The sequence below is a fragment of the Pan troglodytes genome, chromosome 4 (assembly GCF_028858775.2).
Source record: "Pan troglodytes isolate AG18354 chromosome 4, NHGRI_mPanTro3-v2.0_pri, whole genome shotgun sequence".
Lineage (NCBI taxonomy): Eukaryota > Metazoa > Chordata > Mammalia > Primates > Hominidae > Pan > Pan troglodytes.
The window spans coordinates 40,992,702-41,020,054 of record NC_072402.2 but is presented as its reverse complement, the minus strand read 5'-3'; the positions used below and the strand labels follow the sequence as shown (position 1 = coordinate 41,020,054).

General features: G+C 44.9%; 1 protein-coding gene across 7 annotated transcripts; it reads right to left on the bottom strand.

Annotated features, from left to right (window-relative positions):
* Positions 1-225: 225 nt before the first annotated feature.
* On the bottom strand, positions 226-26,895 carry GCNT4 (glucosaminyl (N-acetyl) transferase 4). Of its 7 annotated transcripts, XM_016953141.4 has the most exons (4): positions 24,706-25,169; positions 24,442-24,500; positions 20,168-20,308; positions 226-2,122 (listed from the first exon to the last, which is right to left on the bottom strand). In XM_016953141.4, the coding sequence occupies exon 4, from the start codon at positions 2,119-2,121 to the stop codon at positions 760-762; it is 1,362 nt and encodes a 453-aa protein (XP_016808630.1). In that variant the 5' UTR covers position 2,122; positions 20,168-20,308; positions 24,442-24,500; positions 24,706-25,169; the 3' UTR covers positions 226-759. The 7 variants fall into 7 exon arrangements, with proteins under 7 accessions (XP_016808630.1, XP_016808627.1, XP_016808631.1 ...); XM_016953138.4 differs by lacking the exons at positions 24,442-24,500; positions 24,706-25,169 and adding an exon at positions 26,227-26,893; XM_016953142.4 differs by lacking the exons at positions 24,442-24,500; positions 24,706-25,169 and adding an exon at positions 25,793-26,220.
* Positions 26,896-27,353: the final 458 nt, after the last annotated feature.

Sequence of the window (27,353 nt, the reverse complement as noted above, 5' to 3'; positions counted from 1 at the left end):
AGGAGGCCATTCATGATACTGTTTTGTAACCTGATAAAAATGTTGTATAAATCCCTTCGCTCCTCTTTAGGTACTACCTGTCCCAACCCACATCCTCACCCCCTTCCTTAACTTTCATACATTAAAAATGCCCCCCAACAGTCTCCTCAACCCTGAATTGACCAAGTAATGCACCAAAAGGCAGATTATGCTTTGGCAAGCAGAAAATTGGACTATTCTTTGAGATTTTTCTGAGGTAGTGAGTCTTTCCTCCTCTGCTCTAATGGTTAAGAAATGTCTTGGAAGCTGAGTTAAGAGACAAGTGGAGTGTTGGTCACAGTACTTAAACACTACTCTGAAATGGGTGGTTTATATGATCAGACGATTACCACAAACTTCAAAAGCTTCTTCGGTAGAATCCTGACTGTTATGTGGAGAACTTAAAGATACCGAGGTTGCTATGATGAGGATAAGCCGCAGTCTCTAAAAAAGTGCCTGTCATATAGTTAGGTGCTCAATAATGTTTGATGACTGACTGAATGTTTAAGATCTCTGATTTGGCTCAGTGAGATTACAAGCAAAAACAAATATTAAAAAAACCTAGCCAACTGCAGGCTAATAACATCAAAGGCTAGATCACTTTCCCTTGTGTATGGAATTTTGGACACCTTTTAAAATATGGGAGGACTGAGTTTAAACAGTATTGGGCATAGTATAGTATTCAATTCCACACTGACTCCATTTATCAGGCACCCTCTTATTTCCATCCTGATTTTACTATCATGATGTGGTAGTGAGATTTCTATCCATGAATAACTTTTCTGAGGACAAAGTGATCCAGTCTCTCTGCTGTTCTTCAAGCTTTTCTGCCAAGCATTTAATCAAGATAGGGTCCACCTTAGAATCAAATTTATTAGCAAACCAATGTCCATCTTTGATAAGCCACCTTAATTCTGCAGCTCCATAAATACACACGCTTCGAAGGTGAGATCCAGTACAACCGGGATAGAAAAAGCCTTCATAGTAATTCCACTTGACAAGGCGAGTCTTACTCTGCAGATCAGACACATCCTGGGCTGATCTGGAAATCTCCCCAGGTATTCCTGGAACCCGAATCAAGGTAGCCCAAAAGTGCTCATCAGGAGAGTATGTGTCTTTAGACCAGGCAAAAAAGTCTTGAACGATGGAGTTGTTGAAAATATATTTAACAAATGCTTGACTTAAAACAAAATAAGCACTGCCAACAAATATCTGAATGTTATGGGGGGGTGCTTCCTTGGAGATGTTTGTCCTTATTGGTAGCTTCACATATTCATAAGGCACCCGTCTAAGTTCATGATGGTAAGTGAATCTTTCCAATTTACTGTTTGGGGGTTTCACCGTCTCCAACATATTTGCTCCATTGAGTTTTTTCAACTCTGACACCAATTCAAAATTTGACTTCAGGGGAAAATCTTGCCCACACAAGTTGATAACATATTTCCACTGGATTGAAGACTTCAGAAGGTCCGACAAGCAATTTAAATCAGCCTGGAGTCTGGAAATGTGGGCATATTCCACAGCCTCTAATTTGGAAGCAATGAAAATATTGGAGAAGCACTTAGCTAAATTGTTCATGGCAACTTTGAAGGTATCAGGTGCCTTACGATCATAATGGATGCAGTAAATATTGTGCTGGTTGTATATAGCATGGATAAGCCTTTCAACCATAATTGCATCTTTGTGGACAACCAAAGAATAGGCTATTGGGAAGCTTTTCTCCTCCTTTGAGACAAGCTTTTGAGCATAACCTCTTAGAGTCTGATAAATGTCACAATCACTGGTCATTGCCACAACATCATCATCCTCCAAGTCAATGATGTCCCTTCTTCTTATTTCCAGACTCTTTCCAATTTCCAAAGGCTCCTGTTCATAGATACCCGAACAGTTAACTTCATACCTGACTTCATCCTTAACATGAGTGTATCTGTTTCTTACAAAAGGCGAGGTACTTAGGGAGTACTCAACCAAGTAAATGTCTTTTTGCGGAAAGAGTCGTCTCACATTTAGAAGCTTTAACAAAGAGAGCAGCCATAGGGTTAAAAACAGGATGAAAACTTTCTGCTGTAGGGTATGTTTAAAATAACATTTGAATATCTTCATTCTGTAAGAGGAGAAAGAAATAATCCAGTTGGAATATTAACAGAAAATCAGGTCAGTTTATCCAAAATCTACTGGGCGCCTACCACATACTAGGCAGAATGCTGCCCCAAAGATGAATGAAACAAGGTTTTACCCTTGAAAGAATCCAGAAATAAGGAAATGGAATTATGAAGAATGGTGGTATTTTGGGGTATTCTGTGTTAACTATACCTACTTTTGAGAGATGTTGGTTTCCAAACAGAAGGGAAGGTAATGTAAACTCCTAAAATATAAATATAGTGTGTCTTATATTGTCTGCATTTCTGCTTAGCATATTTGAGGAGGGATTGCTCTGGTTTGGGCAGAGGTCTAGAGAACTGGATGTCATCAACAGGGCCTCAGAGATGCAAAGGACTCACCTAAGGCCAAAGGGAACATTCGTCTTGATTCTACCTCCAGATCCCTATTAGATCCAGGTCTGAAGTCAAACAAGGAAAGCCCAGGGAAACCCACGTTCAGAAAGAAGGGTGGTGGGCAGACACCCAAAGGAGCTATGCTAAGTATTAGAGACTGTAAAATGTATAGATAACAAAATTGGGTAAGCCTGCATATTTTCCTTATTTTTTATTTTGTTAACACCCATTTTCACACAGGGATTAGCAATTTAGCCCTTAAAATAAAAAGGGCCTGATTTTTCACTGAGAGTAGTAGGTGGGGTGTAAAAACTACGTTGGGGGGCAATTTGGCAATACTTGTCAGTTTTAAATGTACCCACCCTGAAGATCCCCTGTGTGTGCAAAGTCAAGCACAACGAGGTTCCCTACAGTGTTTTGTATTCAGGCAAGACAGAAAATCTCTCAAACATCCTTGAACAGTGCATTGATTAAATTACATCCATGCTATAATATGTGAAAAGGCCTGAGACCACTCTGCATGTACATACCAATGGGGAACAATCTCTAAGATATACTGTGAAATAAAAATAAGCAAAATGCAGAAGCATGTCTAGTATGCTTACATGTCTATACATACAAAGAACATACATTAGCAAACCTTTTCTCTCTTTTCTTTTTTTTGAGACAAGGTCTTGCTCTGTTACCCAGGCCAGAGTGCAGTGGTACAATCATGGCTCAATGCAGCCTTGAACTCCTGGGCTCAAGCGATCTTCCTGCCTCAGACTCCTGAGTAGCTAGAACCACAGGTGTGTGCCACCATGCCCGGCTAATTTTTTCTTTAGTAGGGACGGAGTCTCACTGTGCTGCCCAGGCTGGTCTTGAACACCTGGTCTCAAGTGATCCTCCTACTTCAGCCTCCCAAAGTGCTGGGATTACAGGCATGAGCCACCACCCTCAGCCTAAACTTTTTCTTAAAGGACCAGATAGTAAATATTTTTGGCTCTGTGGGCCATATTGTCTCAGTCACAACTACTCAACTCCGCCCGTTATGGTAGGAAAGCAGCCAGAGATTATATTTCAATGAGTGGGTGTGGCTGAGTTCCAATAATACTTTATTTACAAAAACAGGCAGCTGGCTGGATTCAGCCCACAGCTGTAGTGTTTCCAAAAGGATATTGTATACACACAACACTGGTAACAGGAACTGCTTTGCAGGGTAGAGTGGGAAAGGACTGAGGAATGGGGCCTAGGTAGGAGGAGGATTTACTTATCACTGAATATCTTTTAGTATCATTTGCATTTAAAAATGATTATATTACTTTTTCAGATGAAAACAGGCTGACTAGGAGGAGGGTACAGATGTACTTATAGGGAGCAGCAAGAAGGGCGGCCCAGGAAGTACTAGCCCAAGGCTCCAGGACAGGAAAGCTGGCAGAGCTCCTAGGGCTGCTTCAGGAGGCTCAGATACTGAGACCTGGTGGGGTCTGAGCACCCCTGTGCAATTTCCTAACATATCTCAATAAACCTTAAATGGAAGACAATCATTGTATCCAATTTCATTCAAGAGAATTGCCAAGAACTTGGAACCCAGTTTAATTTTGTAGATTTCATCTATACAGACCCATTGACAAAACTCTCCCCTGGGAATGAGATCCCACCTTCCTCATTCACCTCTGCTTAAATCCCTCTGTTTAAAGAACCACACCTTCACCACCATCAACTGTACTGCAGAATCCCGCCTCTCCAGCCACATCTCGTCTCTCCTCTGTGGACTGCCCCAGGCTCCTATCCTCTGCTCACTTCTCTTCTCCTGCATACTTGCCCCCATCTCTAGATTCCACCTTCCACACTGATGCCTTTCCATATTCCAACACCTTTCCCTCCAGCCTTCACCTCTTGCCCAAGCCTCAGAGGTGGACCTGCAGTTGCTGGATGGACATTGCTTCCTGATATCCCACAGGCACTCAGCCTCCACGAGTCCAAAACTGAACTCGACATCATCACCTCGCCTGCGTCTTCTGTCTCAACTTATGGCAAGACCATCCACTCATGGCCCATGTTTGAAACTAGAGTTACCCAACTTGTCCATTTCACTCATACCCATGTCAACCTATCACCTCATAAATGTGCCTCAAATCCATCCTTTCTTCTCCATCCCCGCTGCCAAGTCCAGACAGCATCTTTGCTGCATCAGCACCCAGGTTAAGAGACTCCTGGTCAGGCTCATAGCCCAGGGTCTGTTGACTGGTCTCAGCTTTTTGCTCCTCCAAAGCACACTGAACAGGGTCCCATCACTCAGGCTCAAGGCCAGGGTTCTTGCCAGTTGTTCTAAAGCTGTGGAAAACTGTCCCCACTCCCTTGCCTGACACACAAGGCAACTCACTGCAACTCCAGAAGCCTGGGCACATGTGTAGAATTGGGTGTTGTGGTACAGTAGAAGACTAATCAATCCCAAATAGGGGTGTGTGTGTGTGTGTGTGTGTGTGTGTGTGTGTCATTGTCTTAATTCATGGTTATTAGGTATAAATAGTATGTAGCATACAGAAATGGCTAGAATTGGAAGGGGTCTAACTCAAAGTAAATTTTGGCTATTTCTTTTCTCACTGTATTAGTCCATGGAGTCTCTAATTAATGTTAGCACTTCCCCCTGACACCACAGTGGTAAAAAGAAAAGACCTCACATTCTAAAGAGATTTATCAAGTTTCCCAGAGTTGTCATGTCATTTAACTATCATCTTCACACTTAAATAAAAAAGACAAAGGCCAGCTCCCTGCCTTGTCACTCATTTCCAGGGCCTCTTCTGCATCCAGGCATCCTTGCCCTTCCTGAGAAGGCCTGGGGCACACACATACTGACTCTAGCCTGGGTTGGGAGAGTCTGAGCTGGGCAGGAGGTCATGGTTGCCTGCCCAGACATAGAAGCTCACAGGACATCCAGGGAAGGAAGAGGTGGGAGGCACCCAGTGAGGAGTCCTTTAGAAACTGGCTCAGGGGCCCACATCTGAGAGCCAGGAATGAGAATGAATTTCAAAGAAAGAAGGGTAGGAAAATGGGACAGCCCAGGCACCTCGCTTTCTGATATACCTTCGCCCAAGGCATCTTTAAGGGAGAGAGTTTGTTTGTCTTGGGGTCAGCTTTTGATATCCTTTGAAAGGAGCAGCCCTCTCCAATATTACCCTGTCCCAAATCAAAATAAAACCCCTTCACCTGCTTACCACGGCCAGAAATCCCTTTATTTATTTATTTATTTATTTATTTTTACTTTAAGTTCTGGGATACATGTGCAGAACAAGCAGGTTTCTTACATAGGTATACACGTGCCATGGTGGTTTGCTGCACCTATCAACCCGTCATCTAGGTTTTAAGCCCTGAATGCATTAGGTATTTGTCCTAATGCTCTCCCTCCCCTTGCTCCTCACCCCCCGATAGGCCCCGGTGTGTGATGTTCCCCTCCCTGTGTCCATGTGTTCTCACTGTTCAACTCCCACTTATGAGTGAGAACATGAGGTATTTGGCTTTCTGTTCCTGTGTTAGTTTGCTGAGAATGATGGCTTCCCGCTTCATCCATGTTCCTGCAAAGGACATGAACTCATTCTTTTTTATGGCCGCACAGAAATACCTTTAACTGAAAAGCATTCCTTTCCCCAAAGAGGTGCGTAGGTGCAAAGCCACTTGGTATGGAGTTTCTGTCAAATCCTAAAAGGGGATGTTGGCCTCTTCCCAGCTGCGGTGGGCACTAATAGTGAGGGGAATGCTGGCAGGAGGTTGGAGAGGACCACCGGTCCCCAACCTTGGTTCAGCTGGCTTTGGCTTCCTCTGAAAAGAACATCTGCATAACACCCTTGGGACCCTCCCATTGGGCTCTGCAGGGGGTACACCCCCAGAGCAGCACAGCTCCAGGGGACACAAGTTGCAGGGGGTGGAGGTGGGCTGGTAGAGGCTCCGGGCCTGGAGGAATGGGAACCAGCTCCTTAGGTCTGACCAGAGTCAGCTGGGCTAAGGCTGGCTGTCATGTTGGCCACATGGTTCCTAAGAGACCAGGCTAGCAATGTCACCTTCTGCAAACACTGCACCCAGCACTTTCCCTCTTAAAGGCTTATGGGCAGGAAGCAGGCAAGTGTTTTGCTGCCAGGAAGTGGTCTTACAATTACATTACAAATAATGCCCCACCCACGGGAGAAGCGGTATTTCCCCTTCTACCTGCCCGGGTAGACAAGGAGGTCTGACCTGTTGTGGAGTTTATTGCCACATAGGCACAAGTTCCTAGTGATGACAGAACTGAAAAAGCTGTTGCAAGGTTTGGTGGCTATAACTCAGGTGAAATATGGTCTATAATAATTCAGTAAAAACCTACTCCTCACTAAAGTCCCAATAGGGATGTTGAATGAAGCATTTCCCTCAAACCATGTTCTTCTCCCAACCCATCCAGGCATTGTTGGAGCCTTCAAGGAAGCAGCAAGAACACAGAGGTGCACCCCAGCTAAGCGGACACGACCGCATTCAGGGACACCCCAGCTAAGCGGACACGACCGCATTCAGGGATACCCCAGCTAAGCGGACACGACCGCATTCAGGGACACCCCAGCTAAGCGGACACGACCGCATTCAGGGACACCCCAGCTAAGCGGACACGACCGCATTCAGGGACACCCCAGCTAAGCGGACACGACCGCATTCAGGGACACCCCAGCTAAGCGGACACGACCGCATTCAGGGACACCCCAGCTAAGCGGACACGACCGCATTCAGGGACACCCCAGCTAAGCGGACACGACCGCATTCAGGGACACCCCAGCTAAGCGGACACGACCGCATTCAGGGACACCCCAGCTAAGCGGACACGACCGCATTCAGGGACACCCCAGCTAAGCGGACACGACCGCATTCAGGGACACCCCAGCTAAGCGGACACGACCGCATTCAGGGACACCCCAGCTAAGCGGACACGACCGCATTCAGGGACACCCCAGCTAGGTAGGCACGACTGCATTCAGGGCTAAATGGCTACAACCATTAGCAGCTCTTCAACTAACTCTTCTTACCTTGGCAATTTAAAAACCCAGGACTTTCAAAGAAGTACAGATGCTTCCTTTCCCAGGGAAGAAAGGGGAATGGTAAGTCAAGAATGGGAGGAAGACTGAGGAAAAAAGGACAGAGTAAGGCTCAGTTTAGGGACCAAGAATGCCTGAGCTTTTTTCAGGAACAGGTTGTGGGGCACTGGGGAGAGAGGAAGAAAGGAGCTGCGCTTCAGGATGCCACAGACCTTGGGCCTGAGTCCCTGGACGAACTCTTAGTAGCTCTAAGACTTTGATCAAACTATCTAAGCTCTCTGAAGGCCAGTTTTCTTGTTAAAAATGGGGCTGGACTACTCCAGGAAAATGTGGCCAGATTGCTTTTTAAAGCGGCTCCATGATCCTGTTTCTCCTCACCGGGTGTGACCTCCCAACCGGGGTCTCCAGCTACCCCCACGCTGGCGCTTTCTGACTGACAGAGGTTTCAAACCTCCCTGGGATGCAGCTCCCAGAGGGATGGGCAGGCCGCCATCTTTGCTGTTTTGCAACTTGACTATTGATACCTGCAGGTACTGGAAAATCTGAGATGATTAGGGACTTCATGGCTTCTTTAAAGATCCTGCCCAGACCTGTGGCTTATTGTCCTGTTTTTCAATCTACCTCCTATTTCTCCACAAAGTCTTAACAAATTCAGTATTTTAGAATTAGTGCACGAAGGCCTCCATGTAATGCTCTTTATTAATTTTATGTATATTCATCCCTCAGTATATGCAGAGGATTCATTCCAGGGCCCCCGTCCATACCAAAATCTATGCACACTCAAGTCCCACAGTCAGTCCTGAGGAACCAGGTATGGGAAAAGTTGGCCCTCCATACATGTGGGATTTGCATTCTGCAAATATTACATTTTCAATTTGTATTTACTTGAAAAAAAAAACCTGTGTATAATTGGACCCCCTGAAGTTCAAACCTGTGTCGTTCAAGGGCCATTCTGTAGTTATTAATAATGTAGAATCACTCAATCAAGAGTTGTCACTAGGTGCGCTGTTCTAAGTACTCTAGATGTAATTCAATCCCCTCAAGAGATCGATGAGGTAGGTACTACTGTTATCCCTCTATTATAAGAAAGGAAACTGAGGCACTGTAAGACAACTAAATAAATGCCCAAGGTTACAGTTCTAGAAAGTGCTTTAAATGGAACCTGAACTCAGAGAGTCTTGCTCCAGACTTGCACTTTTAACCCTTTATGCAATAGTGTCTCTCAGAATATAAAGAAAAAATTCTCCATATTTCCCGCAACAGTTTTAGCACTTGACTAAATTTTCTCATTACTATGTCTTCTCTAAATGTCCTAGAACAGGAACAGGAATGGATCCCAAACGTGGTCGAGGAGATCTTCCACCCTGTTTAAGAGATGATTTCCATGGAGAATGAGCCTGGGAGAATGCTGGGTGAGGAATCACATTCTGTCTCTGCAGTCAGAGGCTGAGACTGATCAATGAGCTAATGAAGGTTAGTCAGTCTTCCAGCCCGTAGAATCAATTCAAGGAAGAGAGAGCAAGCTCATCCTGAGGGACTCTGCCATTGGTTACTCCTGTCCCGTATCCTGTCACCAATGACTATCGATTCATTTGTTCTTATAGTTATCTGTGACACCATTTAAGCACAGAGAATTGCTAATTGTTTTAGAAAACTTTCTGGGTTAAATTTCTCTTCATGTGGAGAATATTCCCTCTTCAGGCCACCTTAAAGTTCTTAAACTTTGTATTATTACATATCAGTTTGAGAAATAGGATATGAAGAGCTTATTGATTTAGAAATGTCAGGGCTTTTGCTTCTGTCTAAAGCCTTACTAAGAAGAATCACCAGTTAAGAAGATCAATATAAAGACGAACTCACTAAAAAGCATCCTGATCTAGTTGAATAAGCTAACATCCTGCTACTGCAGCTCCTTGATTTCAATGAAGTCACTGATTCTCCCTTGGTGACTCGCTCATTGCCAAGCCCAGGGGATGTTCTGGAGTGAGACCATTAGGTGGGAGGATGACTCAGTCAGATGCAGTTCCTCCACACTCCCACAGCACTCCAGGAGTCATGCAGAGGAGTGGAAAGACAAGTTTCTTGCCTAGATGACCTTACATTCTTATTGTTCTGGAGGAAAGATTGCAAAAGCAAATAATAATCAGATTGTGAGCAGGTAAACATAGCAACTATGCAAAACACAAGGAGACGTATGACTCGGTCAGAAATCCAATACAAATTAAGGACAAGCATTTCTCAAATAATAATAAGATATGGTCTCTAAAAGGAAAAGATTTTCTATTCTCTTTTTATAAAGTAAACACTTTCAGGCCGGGCACAGTGGCTCACATCTGTAATCCCAACACTTTGGGAGGCTGAGGCAGACTGGCCTGAGTGCAGATCACCTGAGATCAGGAGTTTGAGACCAGCCTGGTCAACATGGTGAAACTCCGTCTCTACTGAAAATACAGAAAATTAGCCAGGCATGGTGGCACACACCTGTAATCCCAGCTACTTGGGAGGCCGAGGCAGGAGAATTGCTTGAACTTGGGAGATGGAGGTTGCAGTGAGCTGAGATCATGCCAGTGCACTCCAGCCTGGGCAAGGCAAGATTCAGTCTCAAAAAAAACAAAAACAAAACAAAACAAAACAAAAAACAAAAAACAGAAAAACAAAAAAACCCAAACCACTTTCATTTAAAAAAAAAAAAATCAGAAAAGTCCAAAAACGAAAATAAAGCTCACCAGGGGCCCATCACCTGGCAATAACATCTTGTAGACAGTATATCCTTCCAGACTGGTTTTAAGAAACACATTTTTTTTTTTTTGGCTTTGCTTTATAACAGTCTCACTATATAGGCACTGTCTTACCTGTTTCTTTCATTTCACAGTATATTATGAACAAGTCCTAACCTAAACTGGGTCTGTAAATTATTACAGTGTAAACAAATCCTAACAGAGGTAAACATGCTTTTCTACAGGAAAAAAACCATTCAAATAATAGAATTCATGTATCTAGGTCTTCTCCACCAATCCTTAATTAATAAACCCACAGTTCCTGAAGAAGCCCAGAAGTGCAATATTAAAACGGAAAATAACTTTACAGGTGGTTGAGCCCATATTTCTTCTCTAAATGTGTCTAGCCATCATTTAACCCCATCTCATTCCTGGGGTACTGGGAACACCTTTCCCCCTTTACATATGTGTCTTGGTTCATTCCTGCTGCTATAATGAAATATCTTAGACTGAATAATTTAGAAACGATAGGCTTTTATGTCTTGCAGTTCTAGAAGCTGGGAAGTCCAAGATCAAGGCACAGATTTGGTGTCGGTGAGGGCTGCCCTCTGCTTCCAAGATGGTGCCTTGCTGCTATGTTCTCACATGGCAGAGGGCAGAAGGGCAAAGGGGGGGAGAGGTGAATGAGCTCCCCCAAAACATCTTTTATAAGGGCACTAGTCCTATGCCTTAGGGCTCTACCCTCATGATTTAATCACTGTCTAAAGGCCCCACTTCTTAATACTCTCACACTGGTGATTAAATTTCAACACATGAATTTTGGGGAACACATTCAGACCATAGCAGTATGTGTCCATCCAACTGCTCCCTATCAAGGGATTGGACAGAGGAGGGATGCCCAACTGCCCCTATTCAGGTCCCTTACGGTGGCATTTGGTCCAGACTGGCTCTACTCCCCACTCCATGGAGCCTGCTCTGGCTAAAGTCAACAAAAGCCTTCATGTTGCCAGAGTCAGCGACACATACCTGTCCCTTCCTAATGATCGATGCTAAGAGATAGCACTGTTTCCATGATCTTATTCACTGTTTTTTGTTTTTTGTTTTTCCAGACAGGGTCTCACTCTGTCACCCACGCTGGAGTGCAATGGCACAATCTCGGCTCACTGCAACCTCTGTCTCCCAGGTTCAAGCGATTCTCCTCTCCTGCCTCAGCCTCCCTAGTAGCTGGGATTACAGGCACCCACCACCACGCCTGGCTAATTTTTTTGGTATTTTTAGTAGAGACGGGGGTTTCATTATGTTGGCCAGGTTGGTCTCGAACTCTTGACCTCAGGTGATCCACTTGCCTCGGCCTCCCAAAGTGTTGGGATTACAGGCGTGAGCCACTGCACCCGGCCTCTTATTGTTCTTACCTTATACTCCATTCAATTATTCTATACTCCATTCAGTAAATCTATGAGATAGGTACGATTATCATTATCCTCATCTTTCAGATTAAGAAATCAAGTCAGAAGATAAATAACTTACCTTAGTTCATATAGCTAGTATATTGGAGGAGCAAGGATTTTCAACCATGGTCCAATTTTCAACTATGGTCCAATTTCAGAGCCTATACTACTAACCACAATTCGAGACTGCCTTTCCAATCTCCTGGCAGTAGTAGAGCTGTTCTACAACCAAAATGTATTTCAAATCCACCCACCTCTTTCCACTCCATGGGAACCTCTCTAATCCAAGCTAGCATCAACTCTTGCCTAGATACAAAATAACCTTACCTGGCTTCCCTTGCTTTCCACTAATCCATTCTCTGTACTGTAGCCAAAATGATTTTTTAAACATACAAATTAGATCACTTCCCCTCCCTAATCCCACTCCCTACATCTAAAACCCTTCATTGGGATTTCATGTCATGTAGAATACAATAAGAAATCCTTCTCATGTCCATAAAGGCCCAGGCAGTTCCCATGGCTGCCTTACTCTACGAGTTCATCTTATTCTACTCTGTCTTTCTCATAAAACTCTAAGCAACACCAGCCTTCTAAAAGTTCCTAGAACATCCTAGTCTCTTCCTTGCCTCAGGATCTTTGCAACTCCTGTTTCCATGTCTAGACTACTTTTCCTGGATCCTAGCATGACCAGCTGCTCCAGGAAAAGAAATAGCTTTTCCTCAGGTCCTCTCTGATAACTTTTTTTTTTTTTTTTTTTTTGAGAGTCTCGCACTGTCGCTTAGGCTGGAGTGCAGTGGCGCGAACTCAGCTCACTGCAACCTCCGCCTCCCAGATTAACCCTTCTTAAATCTCTCTCCTATCACACTCCTTGTTTTCTTCTGAGCACTTGCTACAAGGAGTAGTTACTTTATTTGTTTATTACCTGTCCTGAGACAGAAACATAAGGTCTTTGAAGACCTCACTCACTACTTTACCCCCAGTACTAAAGACATCCATACCTGGTACGGGGTAGTTGCTCAATGGGACAGAGTCAGAAGACCTAAGTTCTAGTCTGGGCTCTCCCACAAAAAATTCTTCAAGTGACTCTAGCATATCACTTAATCTTGGCAAATCTTTCTTTCCCATGTGTTAAATGGGATAATGTTTTTTCTATCCCACAGTGCAACTGTGAAAGTCTTATGATGTAATGTATGTGAAAGCCATGGGGAAAAAGACAACTTTGGTATGCAAATGTCAGGTATGAGGACCTCCACAAGAGGAATGGTTTCTTGGGAAAACTGAGAAAGAGTCAATGTGTTATAAGTTGGTTTTATTTTTCTAAAACAGTACATTCATTATTCCCTTCATTCTGACATTCTAATCATTATTGGTTTTTCACTACTTGACAGCATTCTTTTTTGTTAATATCTGGAATATAAATTGTCCCTAAAGTTCCAGAATTATGTAGACAAACACCTGTCTTGGATTTTGAGAGACAGGAAGAAATGTAGTTAATCTTTAGAGTTGTTTTTTTCCCCAGTATGCTCGATATTTTTCAAAAGATTAATAACCAAAAAAGTTATTTAAAAGACAGCCAAGAGCACGTGCAACCAGTTTCATGCAGTTATGATCGGCTAAACGCGGTCTGTAAGTATGTGCTGCAAAAGCTATAAGCTTTTCCTGTAAGTTCATTATCTTTTACGGGCAATTCTCCAGGTATTGCAAAAATGCAATGACTTGTTCTTGCATCCCTGTTTGGTGAAGCCATCCCTAAGGACCACGGAACCCACAAAGCAGTACTGAAGATTCTGCAGCAATGTGAATACACAAACACACCCTCACCCAGGGCCTTTGCCAGTCCTCTGTCACTCAGATCACACATCAGTGAGACTGGCTCAGCTCAGTGAATTGAGATGCCCTCATCTAAAGGAGCTCTGTTTGATGTTCCTGTGGAATGTATGACAATTGACAGCTTTCTCTCTAGGCCTGCAATTATGAACGTCATCATCTTCCTTGAATAAAGGACTACTTTACCTGCAAGATTTGGAGAATAGAGACCTAAAGGAAAACACTGAGCATGCAAATAATTCTATCAACCACCTCTATAGATTATAATTCTTCTAGCTAGAAACTTTACTGGAGCCTCTCACATTTGGGCAGAAATAAAGGACCTGTAAGATTACATGGGAAATGAGTAACCCACATCAGGATGTACATACCCACGCATAGACCTCTCAAGGTCATTGGAAATCTGGGCTGTAGCAATGTAACAACAACAACAACAACAACAACAACAAAAAGAAGCGCAGAATTCAGCCCATGGTCACACCAATTGGGAAACAGTAGACTTGATTCTGGGCTTTATTTCATCTGGTCCACAGGGCAAATATCAAAAGCTGACTGTGTGTGTATCTAGCTGGGCAAAGATACATGGCTAAAGTCTTTAGCAGGAAGTGTAAAGGGCCACATACAATGAAACTGAATGAAAAGTTTTTGTTTTGTAATAGATTGTGACCCTCAACAGGGAGTAAAACATTAACAGTTTTTCTCTAAAGAAAATTCTAAAAAATATCAGAAGATGGTGAATTTCAAAAATACTTATGCCTTCAAATTTCAGTTTGATGAAAAAGCTCACAGGAAACGTTTGCTTCTTTTTAGATATAAAGGATTATGAAAAAGGGGTGAATGAATGCATTACATCTTTGCCTCTCAAGCTTTATCAAAGAGGTTTCATTCCTTCTTGGGATCCCCGTCTTCTCTGCCCTTCTCACTTAGCTTGACACAACATAAAGCCAAACCACATTTTATGTTTCATGTTCTAAGTTAAAAATATGGGTTGAGAATATTTTGGCTTCTTTTTCTATAAAGTAGAAAAACGGAATTGAAAAACATGTCTATTTTTGAAAATGTGTATCTATTGCACTAGAAAGAAAATAACTTTCTCCACCTAATATCTACATGGTATGCTTTTTTCCCCCCTCAGAAATTTTTGGAAGCATTAATTTTGGTATTATATGGCTAACTCCATATTTTTCAGCTGGCCAAAATTAATTCCTCAAAGATTCCATGGCTAGCTGAAGAGGTATGGGTAACTGATTTCTAAATGTGCATTTAAAGTAGAATCTCCAATGTCCATCGCAGAGGCAGCACAGGGATAAACAGACATGAATCAAGGGTATTGATGTCAGAAATGGCTTGAGGCCAGACCACACTCTTCATGAATGGATTAGACACCCTGAGTTTAAAATCATCACCCTGAAAACCCTGAGTTTTAAGTCATGAGAAGAGCTTGCTTGTTTGTTTTCTGGGTTCTTCCAATATGGTGGGGAGCTCAGCTGGAGACTTCAACATGCTTCTGCACTTCCACTGAAAAACAGGATTGGCAGCTCTTGGCATGACTTCATCATTTAGCTAAGATCTGTGTGTTTCTTGGCTTAAAATGTACATATTGCTCTCAGATCTTGTGTGCATATTAGACACAATAAAATTAAGACTCAGGAATTAAAAAATTAAGTTAAAAGGATGGAAGAAATAAAAATCTGCAGTGCTTGGGAAAATTCCGCCACAATAGGAATTTCAAAAGCAGAGATTTCAACCTACCAAAAGTCAAATCTAGAAATGATTCCAGAAAGCTCTCCAACAGCCATCTCCTACAAGGATCCCTTCTAGCCGTAGTTTTAATTAAGTTAACAGGTCTTTCTCAATACGTAGGTTTTATTTCAGGTTAATAAAAAGTAAAAAGATTGTTTAGTTTACTAAGTGTCTAAGCCAACTTATATGTCAACTGTATACAAAGCAAAAGTAAAAACCAGACTCTTCAGATTTTCCAACAGATTATGATGTTAAAACAGTATGGTCTGGTGCCAGCATAAAGAGAGATCTGTGGGATAAAATCCAGAAACAGATCCATAGGTAAGGGTTTTATATATGGCTCTGGTAGAGAGCCAGTTGCCTTCCAACATCCATCCTCTCTTCTTTACTAAGAGAACCCTATATTGTTGGTGGTAGAAACACGTCTCTTGAAAAGACTTTCCTCTAACTTCTATTGTAGAGGAATAAAATATCATGTGGGATTTTGGGAAAGTTTTCCTATAGGGGCCTGATTCAGGTAGGAGGTACGCCATTTTGTTCTTTCTTTTCTTCTTCTTCCACTTTTCTGCCTGGAACTCCAATATGATGGCTAGAATTGTTGCACCCACCTTGAGACCATGAGGAACAGACCAAGAGAATATCAGAGACCTCAGCCCCCGTATCCTCAAGCCACTGAACCACCACCAGCAAACACCCACTTTGAATTCCTGTTACATGAGAAAAGTAAGCCCTTATATGTTTAAGCAACGTGCACTTTGAAAGATGACCGTAGGAAAAGGAAATGCTTAACCAACATATACATACGCATGTCCAGGAGCCAAATTAAATTTAAACCAGATTAAAGTGACTACTTATACAACAGTACATTCCTATACATAGCCAAGTGCAAAATAATGTGTCTTAAATGACGCTGAACTTCTCATCCATCTATATTTAGAGGCAGATGGAGGCTTTAGGTAAATATCTGAAGGAAAGCAGATGCCAAGATTTACCAAATTAACTCTGATGTTGGCAAGAACTGTGCAGTCTGCTCGCCATGCCTCAGTTAAGCACTCTTCAGCTGATGGCAAACTTCCTCTGTGTATGGTTTCTAGTCACAGGCAGGGTACAGGTCACATAATCCCTGAAGGTCACCTTGCAGGTGGGCTGTCTTCTTGAGAGCTTGTTATGTAACAGGGGACTTTGGAACCAGCTTTTCAACAAATAGCTATCAGTACCATGTAGATATCAACTTAACAAGTACCATGTTGAATAGTCCTGAATGTGCCCCTTTTCCCTCCCCTTGCTGCCTGACCCCATTCCTCTTCTTTCTGCCCCACACTGGACCCCCTCCATGTTACCTTCCTGCTTTACTTCTGTGTACATCATACAGGTTTAGAATTTAAAGCCAATGGTTCTGAACTGAAGTCCTGAGTCTGCTGCTAATAATGTCATTAATCTAGTAGCCTTCCGCCTCCTCATCTGTGAAAGAGGAACAAGGGCACTGACTCACACGGTTACTGCAATGACTACATGAGCTAATGCACTGGGCACATTTTGGCAGGAAAACCAGCCTGGCACAGGGCTGGATGACGGTAAGGGATCAAAAGCATTTGAAGCAGCCCAGTGTCATTGACCAGTGGCCATTCTGTAAACAAGGACTGGGCTTCAGCTTCAGCGTGCTGCATGCACTCCCGCACCCAGACACCATCTCCAAAGGCAACAGCCACGGATTTCCGCGGGGTAGACTGGTACAGAAACCACATCAAAGGCCTCCACGCTTCTCACGGTCAAGGAAGAATCAGACAAGGGCCCACTTGTACTATTTTTACAATTTTTCTTCAGGTTTGACATTTTTTCAAAATAAAAAATTGATTTTTTTAAAAAAGAATCATAGGGATAATGGGGAGAGGCCAGAATGAAAGTGCTCTAAGTCTCTGCCTCATATCAGGATTCAGGCAACACAGTTTTAGTAGCACAGTTTTGAATATTTTTTAGGTCTAGTGTCATTGCTGTCTTCTTGCTATAACCTATACTTTCCAAGTATTATCTGGTTCACTTCTTTGTTATAAAAATAACTTTTCTTGTTTCTTATTTATGAATTAGTTGATGAACATATTCTTTTTTTCTATTATGGTGGTGAAATATACATAACATTTACCACTTTAATCAATTTTAAGTGTACAGTTCAGTGGCATTAATTACATTCATATTGTAGTGCAACCATCACCACAATCCATCCACAGAACACGTTCATTTTCCCCAACTGAAACTCTATACAAATTAAACACTAACCCCACAATATCCTGCTTCTGGGCCCTGCCAACCACCATTCTACTTTCTGTCTCTACAAATTTGTTTACTCTAGGCATCTATATCATAGGAATCATACAATATTTGTCCAATATTTGACTGGCCTATTTTACTTAACATGTCTTCGAGGTTCATCCATGTTGTAGTGTGTGTCAAAATTTCTTTCCTTTTTCAGACTAAATAATATTCCATTGTATGTATACATTACATTTTGGTCATCCATTCATCTGTCAGTGGATATTTGCTTTGCTTCCACCCTTTCAGCTATTGCGAATAATTCTGCTATGAACAAGGGTGTACAAATACCTGTTTGAATTCCTGCCTTCACTCGTTCAAGAATATCCCCTATATAAACCTTATATTCTTAGATATCCAATTTCTATCCTGGTTGCCCATCCATCCCACAAACATTTACTGTGTGCCTACCATGTGCTAGGGAGGCACTGTGTTAGATTCTGGAGAGATACAACTAGAAACTCTACTGCCTGGAGGAATGCAGAGAGAAATAAACAGTGAGGTCCTAAGTGACTGATAACAGAATTCAAGAAATCCCAGTTATTTTGTCACATTTGAATTTCTTTTCTATAGAAATTTTCCAGAAAAGACAAGTCACTAGCTAGCATTTGGAAATGTTTTTTTACATTCAGGGATTTTCTTGCCATGATGTTGAATGGATGTTCAATTCAATGAATGATGTTCAATTCAATGTTCAACATCAGTTGAAATGATGTTCTTCCTTTCTGAGGATCTCTTCTCCAGTTCTGCATCCCATCTTTCAGCTCTACAATCATTCCATTAATGTTTTTTCCACATTGTAACCCTGCAACCTAATTAGTGTCTACCTTGTGTATCATTCCATTTCTTTCTCCTGACACATCTGCCATTATGTCTCTCCGAATTTGCCAACCTCAGAGGAGGGCAGGAGGGTTGCTGGAAAGGCTAAAGGAAGAAGGAACCTGGTAGAAGGTGATGGCTGGGCAGAGTGAGCTCCTCCTTGTTCCACTGAGGTAGAATGTGGGGGTGTAGAGAAAGGACACAGCACAAATATTGCAAATATGCTGCAGTGACACAGACAGCAGGAGAAGGAAGAAAAAAAGGAGACTTGACAACCACAGGAACTCTGCTAGGTGTTGTTCCTTCTGGTTCTGGGCCGAACTGTCCCCCGTCTGCTGCAATCTGAAGGAGCTGCTCTCTCGTGGACTGTCCAGATCTTGTAGATGACCATGAGAAATGTCAGGGCTTGCAGACTCTTTGGAAACAGGTCTAACCTACCCAAGAGCAGACAGGCTGACTGGACAAGCCCGGGCACAGCCAAGAAGCAATTCTCCAAAGGGTCATCCTTGCCAGTTTTCCCCTTAACTAGATTAGAAACCAGAAAACCCAGAAAACCAACAAGAGAAGACGGGGTTGCACAGGGGAGGGAAATGAAAAGCAATAAAAGAGCTAGAAGCACAGAGGATTCCTGGGGAAGGAGTTAAGAATAGGCCACTCCAAAATATGCCACTCTGATATTGACTTTTGAGTTAAGAGCACTTGCAAAATAGCAGGTACAAGACCATTCTGCCCTTCGTGCTGTTTCTTAGATGCAGGAGATGAAATCCTTAAGTGAAATGAGAAAGTTGACAGACAGTCTACTTAACAGTCTTATCAAGGACAGAAAGCTGTGGCTGAGAAAAATTTGTACAAACTTTGTTACACAACCCTTATCTTCCTAGCTGCTTCTCCCAGTTAACTACCCTAGCCCAGGCCTCTTTTTGCCTTGCTACATTTTTATAATTTCCTACTTTCTCCAATCCACTATATAAATGTTCAATTCTCACTGCATCTCTGGGGCTTCATTTCCTTATGAGGGCTCCCCTGTCACATAAAACTTATATTAAATAAATTTGTGTGCTTGTCTCCTGTTGATGTTTCTTAAGTCAATTTAATTCTCAGGCCCAGTTGAAAAACTGTAGGAGTGCAGAGGTAAATTTTTGCCTTCCCTACAACAGAGATTTACTTGAGACTACAAAGAACTTTATTATCACCAGGTGTTTTTTCAATTTTATTTATTTATTATTGATTTTCTTACTATGGCAAGGGAGCACATGGCATCAAAAGAGGTTTGGAAGCATTTTGGAGCATCTTGGAGGAGGAGAGTGGCTGCATTTTATTGAGATGTTGAGGTTTGGTTTAAGGCTGGAATTTCACTGTGGGTGGGGTTTTGGGGGAGGCTTGACTTGGATTAGATAAGGATAATGATACAACAGTTTAGGACTCCAGGTACTTTTTCATGCTCTAGAAACCACAGCTAAAAGCATTCCTACCACAAAGTTGTTCTGCCTTTTGCCTTTAAAAACAATTTTCTGCAATTATATTACCTAATTGTACTCCTCTAAGAATCATGTATGAGCAACATTTTAGGGTTTTTTTTTTTTAATTAAATAACCTGAATCTCTTGGTTAAATCTAGACTTTAGCACAAAACTCTTAGGTTTTAGAGCTTGGGGGAGGTAGGTAAAGCAGAGAGAAATTACAAGGCACAATTTTTTGCTTCCTATTATTCTGAAGCTTCTGAATTCATCTTAATCTGACTATAAATAAACTGAAACTTACCTTTGTGTCACCTTCAAAGAAAACCCCAGGCTGATGGTATAAACAGCATAGGGAAAGGAACATCACCGTCAGTTACTGAGGAGGTGCTACAGATGGCTGTACTGGGACAGTGACCGAGGATGTAGTTCTAGAACATGGGCCCTATAAAGAGAAACCATGTGCAGGAGGACTTTAGAATAACAGTAATTTAAATGCAAACAATGATTGCACTGATGACAACTATTCCTCTGATGTTAACCCAGAAGGACTGCAAAAGATGCCAAGTTTTTGAGCCTCATTAACTGTGAGGAAGGCCTCTAACAAAGATGCTCACGTTGTTATTAACCGCTCAACCAGGATATCAGCACCCAAATTGGCAAAGGACACAAAGGTGAGACTCAGCTTATATGGAAAATAACAGAAATAGGAACCAAGCAGATTACTTGGATCTAGTAAGATAAATTTTAACAGAGAGAAGTACAAAACTAACACGTGCAAAAAATTAACTGTATTCGTTAATTGAGAAACCTGGTTCATAGAGAATTGTGGTTCGTGGAGAAACATGGTTTGACAAGAGCATCTCTAGAGGACAGTTCAGTGTTTTGGCTGACCATACATTTGGCATGAGTCACAGTTTAGTTCGAGACTGTCAAAAGAAAGCAAAATGCAGCAAAACAAAAACAAAACCAAAACCATCGTGCTCCTGGACAGCATGCGAACCACAAAGCTGCAGAATGCGAAAGCTGAATGCAGGCTGCGAATCCCTGTTTCTATGAATAGTACCACCCAAAGAGGAAAGCATTTCCACAGTTTAGACCTTGGGACTAAAGAAGGGACCAACCCACTCTGCTCTGTACTGAGCAGACACCCTGAGAAATGAGTTCGTGTCTGGCTACATCCCTCTGCTGGATAGTAACTGACAGAAGTTAAGCAGCCCAGTGAGAAGCTAGTGACCACACGACGGACCTGGAAAGGTTAAGGCTGAAGAAGTAATGACTCAACAGAGGAGTGAAAGCTGGCTCTAAATATTTAAAGAACTTATTAAAACACAAATTGCTGAGCTTCACGGGTTCCCAGGCGATGCTGATATAACTGGTCCTGAGGCCACACTTTGAGAACCGCTGCTCTAAGTAACAAAATTGTAGTTTGTTTTTGTAATACTCTGTAGTTCTAAGATTCCACTAAGACCCGATGGCCTGTTTCTCAGTAAATCCACACTGGGAAGAATTTACTGGTTTTGAAGCCTCACACATTTGTGATTAAGATTATGTTCTTTTTAACATTTCATATCGCTTAGCAGAAATTCAATCTTTCCTTTCTGCCCCTTAGTGTTTCTTATTAGTTCAGCTTCATAAAGCAGACTTCTGTTTCTGCTTCATTTTCTGGCATCTTATATGGTAGACATTTTTCCTCTGGTCTTCTTCCACTTTGCCTGTATTTTTCTGTTACGTTCAGCAGATCAAACTTCATAACATATTAAGTTGTGAGCTACCTTTATCAAATGATATCTGGCTCCCCACATCTAAAATAGTAAATACTGATCCAATCCTGTCTCCAAATGCCCACACTGAGCCCACCATCCCCAGAGATCTATTAGGATGGAAACGGCTGCATTCAATTCCTGATTAATTTTCTTTTCTCTTATATACTTGAAGCTTCAGTCTTTAGATCCCACTAGGAAAATTACAAGCATATGGGAATGCCTATAAATGACATGCAAAGTAATGCAAATTAATACAAAACATACATCTCTAAATTGCTTGAGAAAAGTCTGTAAGCCTCAATGTTGATGTTATTTGCTTTGCTTCACTACACTCTGGCAAGCAGTGACTGGATCCCTTTATTACAGTTAATTTTATACAGCATCGAGCACCTGACACTTGTTGACACATTAAGTAGAAGGTGCCTTGCCTTGTGAGTCAGGCAAATCGGATCCTGGCCTTAACTTTGCCATTCCTTGGCTGTATGGGCTTGGACAGGTTCTCAACATTCTCTAGGTTTCAGATTCTACAACCAGAAATGATAGAAATGGCATCATGATAATAAAACCACCAGCACTAAGGTTTACTGAGCACTTTATGTGCTTGCATAATGCACACAGGCAATCCTTACAACAGCCCACAAGGAGGTGCTGTAGAGCACGTACCCCTTAGGTGTGGTGCCATTTCAGAGACCAGGAAACTGAGACAGGAATGTCAGGAAGCTTGGGCCTGGTCCTAAGCTAGGCAGTGACAGAGTCAGACCCAGGAGCTCAGCAGTCTCACTGCGAGGCCTTGCTCTTAGCCACGCTGCATCTCTGTTGCGTGATTATCATCCATGTTTCTCCTAAACATTACATTTGTATGATCTGTGAAGTAAATCACTCGCAGTCACACGTGCTTTAAAACACTGTTTCTGTAAGATGTTGACAGTTTACATTACATGAGCTTGATATCAAAATACCATCGCAATCCAAGGGGGAGGGGATCCAGACATCCTGTGTGTTCAGCTTCTCCTTCCAACTCGCTCCATCGCATTCACATATGTCTAAGGCTCCCTCATCTTAAAGTACCTAGCCCTCCGACCCACCTCTCACTCTGGGAGCAGCTTCCAGTCCTCAGACACCACCGCCTCGCCCCACCCCATCCACCCCAGGATTCAGACCACACCCCTCGTACAGAGGACCACCACCTGTGGAGAGCCAGCCAGCGAGTGCACTATGTGGCCACTAGGGAAGCCATTCCACTTAGGAGCCTCGAAAGCTGCCCAGACCCAATAAAACCAAACTTGTCTTTCCTCCTCCAATGTTCCCTGTTTCCGTAAATACCAGCACCCAAGCTTAGAGGGAGTCACGCTGCACTCTCACACCCTACACAAAACTCATCTGCTCTCACACCCTACACAAAACTCAGCCCCAGGTCTCTCCAGAGCCGGCCTTGAATCCGCCCAACGTGTCATCCCTACTGGCACTACCTCAGTCTCAACTGCCAGGCCTCCTGCACCCTCTGACCCAGCCCTGTCTACTTAGGGGCTCCTCAAGTCCATTCTCCACGGGGCAGCTGGAGTTTTGTTTTGCTTTTAATCCATATCTCATCTGCGTACTATCAGGTGTGAAACTGTCCTGAGGATCCACTCGCCACAATGCCCCTTGGCATCACCTGGCAGTGGTATCTGCTGGCCTCCCCGGTGCCATTCTCCATCCTCCCCTCAGGTCATACTGAACCTGTCTTTTCTTCCACCTCTCAGGCTCTCCTCTCCTCTGGTCTCAGCACACACCATTCCCGGGGATGGGAATACTCCCCTTTCTCACCTCTCCCCTCCCCCATGGCTGCTTAGTTTACACAGCTCCCACTCATCCTTGAGCCCACCTTCAGTCTCCCCAGCAAGGCCTCCTGCCTCAGCACAGATGCAGTGAGCTGCAGCACATCTGCGCCTCACAGCAGCCAATGCGCTGTTCACATTGGGACAGTTCACAGCCTGGTTCACAGCCAGTGCTCAACACAGGTGGCCTGAAGAACTCACTTTTCAGCCTTGCTTTGCTCATTTTTACTGTCTCACTGCTTTCTTCCCGCCTTGTAGCCTAAGAAGGAAATCCCCTGAAGCTGACTCCGTTTTACCTCTCCTATGTGGTGCTGTGATAAGGCCCAGGTCACCAGGTCATGCTCCCAGCACCCGTGGGTCAAGGATGAGGCAGAAACAGCACCGTCAGGTACAGGGCCCTCTACCTGCTCTCTCTCCCCCTCCCTTCCTAGAAAACAACCATAGGTCATTCAAAGTCAGTTTGGGAAGCACCTGTATTTATGGCCTGCTTATCTTGAAGGCACTTGGCCAGGTGCCATAAAGTGCTAACTCTGACTGCCCGACTATGCCATTCACCCCACCTACCTCTGTGCAGGAGATGTGACATTTAGCAAATCAGTATAAACTTTTTCCCCCAAAGAAAAGAGTATAAACCTTCTCATCCCACCACCACCCCGCAAGCAGGAAACTCCTTTCAGTCTCCCCATAGAAAATTCAGCGGCCACACAGTTCCTTGGCTATTGTTTCTCTCCTGATACCAGAAAGAGAGAAATCAACAACACATCTTAATTGGTCATTTCTCACACAAAATTGGATCCTTAGAAAGTGCAACATAGGATATGCTCTCTATAATGATTCACTTTTTCACTTTTAAAGATTTTACTTCCTTAAGAGACTATCAACAAAACCTGTCAGAATGAACTGTTAGTTTCTAGAATGTTTTAGGCTTATTGATGCTTTAATAGGGACATGTTTTATGAATGCAAGATCAAAAAGGGCGACTTCTGTCTACTCACATGAGACAATTAAACGCATTATATTAGCCCCAACTCTGTTAATCTTCTGGTTTGTTGTTCTTCCATTTTTAAAGACAAAAAAAAAAAAAAAAAGAAAAAGGAAAAAAAAAATGAATTTAAAAAGTGCCCCAAGGCCAATATCGCCTCTCTGCCTGCCCAACAAGGGGACAGTACACTGTTTCCCAGACTACGTGACTCGGAAAACTTCCCCGTCAGGGAAAGCTGAGTCTTTAAATTTACAAAACACCCACTCGCCCCGTTTACCTAGCACCGTTTCCTACGTGAAGACTGCAAATGGACTCGAGCGTCCCGTTTCTCGGCTCGGATCCCAGAAGCTCCCGACCCGCTGTGGTAGGCACCGCCACCTCGCAGGGAGACGATCCCGGCCCGCTCTGCGGCACAAAAAACTTGACCTTAAAAAGCCCAGAAACTGGTCTCTGGGAAGGGCGCGGCCTGGGAGGCGCGGCCCGCAGCTTCCGCCCCCAAAGAACAACTCGGAGGCCCCCTCCAGCCCCGGTTGCCTTGGCGCAGAAGCCGCGGTAGCAGTCCTTTCAGGCGCCCCGCGTCCCTGTCCCGAAGCCCAGGGGCGGGGGCTCGGGCAGCATCGCTTGTCCCCTCTGGTCCAGGGCTGCGGAGAAGCGGCAAGCGGCTCCGAAAGGCAAGCGTCACGAAGCCGGGCTCAGTAGCTCCCCCGGGTCCCCTGCGCCCCGCAGCGGCGCGGGCCAGGCTGGGCGGCGCTAGGCTCTGAAGGGCCAGGACGGCGGGATGCCCCTGCTCCCGGCAAGGGCGCGCCCACGAGCCGCTTCTTGGCACTTGGGGAGAGTCCCGGGAAAGCCCGGCGCCGGCGCGCTCGCGACTCCAGCCTGGCGGCTCCACTCCGCCCGCGAGCCCAGGAAGCCGGCGCCGCGGCCCGCGCCCGTTATCCAGGACACGCTCCGCGCCCGCCGCCCGCCGCCCTTTCCCCCCGCTGGCCTCGGGGAACTTCCCCGCGTCTGGCCGCAGGCGGCGGCTGCCGCGGGGAGCCCCGAAGTTGCGGCGTCTGCTAGGCGCGCGCCGGGGTCGCCCACCCAGCCCGTGACGCTGTGTCCGCCCGCCGCGCGCTCTGGTGGCCCCGGGGCTCCTGCAGGCGCGGAGAGAGGCCGGGGTTCAGCCCGATTCCCCGCGCAGCTCCGAGAGGGCGCCCCCGCCTGCCGCCTGGAGATGGACGCGGCGCCGAAGTTTTCCCCGGCGGGAAAACGAAAGTCGTGAGGAGCAGAGGGTCGGGGCGTCCCGGCGGAGACGAGGCTGAGACCGGGTTAACATCTCCAGCCCCGGGCGACCCTCGCTCCCCCGCGTGGCCAAGTCGACTTACGAGAGGGAGCGGGCCAGCCCCGAACGCGGGGTCCGTGCGGCTGCGGAGGCCGCCCCGGCGGGGGCCGAGGGTTGCGCTCTGGGTTCCCAGGCTCTCCGCGGCGGCTCGCTCTCGCCGCGCTCCTCCGTCGCCCTGTTGGGGAGCCGCTCTCGCCCGGCCCGGGGTGGGAGAGCGCTGAGCGGCCCCCGTGACGTGCGGCGAAAGTAGGAGCGCCTCCGTGCTCCCGCAGAGGGAACTCCCTGCCCTGCGCTCCCAGTCCCCGGGCCGCGCTTCGGACAAAGTTCTCAGGCGCGCGCGGTGATCTCGGCTCTCCGCCGCTGCCCAGAGCGTCATCCACGTTCGGTTCCCTCCCACATTAGACAAGAAATCTGAGGTGAGGAGAGCTAAGTAACTTGCCCAAAGTCGCTCACAAGGCAGTGACAAAGCAAACTCACATCCGCGGCTCCTTTTTTCTCCTTGAACGCCGGGCTCTGCGGAGGCTCAGGCCCTGCAGGAATCGCCCAACCAGACAGAAGGCAGCTCGCTCTCATGGGTGAGACGAGGAGTGTCCCACGCAGCCGCGAGAAATATTATCAGCAGCGTGGGAAGGTGGAGCTTTTTGCCGAATAACTAGAGTGCAAAGTTGTTTTTCAAACAGTGCCTACATGCCAAATTGGCTTGCTTTTTATCCTCAAGCGGGAGTGAGGGTGGCGGCTGTGCGGACGCCAATCGGGATCACCAAATAAGTGCACTGGAAAGAAAGCACACAGCTACTTAACCAATTGGCCGACATCAAGGACTTGGCCTTCCGAGCGGGTTCTTGTGAATATGCTAACTTGTAAAGCGGGCGCACCACGCTGTGCTTGCTATTCACGCACTTCCAGGAGTCTCCCGCGAGGCTCCACGTCCTTTCGGGGCCGGGGGCTCCCAGGGCTTGCCTTTCAGGGCAGGGAGTGGCACCAGACAAGTCAATCCCAGTCGGTTTGTTCCTTTATCCCTTGCGTCAATCAGTGTTGACTGAGGGCCTGCAATGTGCATGGCTGTTGGGTGGAGAGCTGGGTAGGACCTAGGACCTAGGACCCAGTGAATCTCAAAGAGGGAGGGTCACATGGGTCCCCATATGCTTCACTCCCAGAATCTGGAATCTGCCCAAAGCAGTAGAGAGACTTTAAGTCTACCCCAGCCCCCACGCCTTTTTAAAAACTCCCTGTGTTCAGAGAGCAAGTGTTTTAATATTCGTTTTACAGACGTACTTTCAAGCAAATGGCCAGCTTTGCCTTCATTTTCTCCCCATGGGACCGCCTCTTTCTGGAATAATAATTTACACTTCCTGGGTCTCCCTCATTTGCACATGATGATGGCGATAGTCATGATGGTAAAAACAATTAAGGCTTCTATTATCCACCCTGGGCACTGTTCTAAGCAATTTATGCGGATTAACTCTTTCAATCCTCACAACTTTATGAGGGAGGTGCTATTTTAATTCTGGTTTTACAGATGCTGAGAGGGAGGCAGGTGAGGTGAAATAACTTGCCAGTAAGTGGGTGGTCCGAATGGTGTCCATGCTCTTAACCACGGAGGT

What these genes read in the sequence shown, in the direction of transcription:
- GCNT4 (XM_009449015.5), bottom strand. Translation starts at nt 2,121, where the DNA reads ATGAAGATATTCAAATGTTATTTTAAACATACCCTACAGCAGAAAGTT.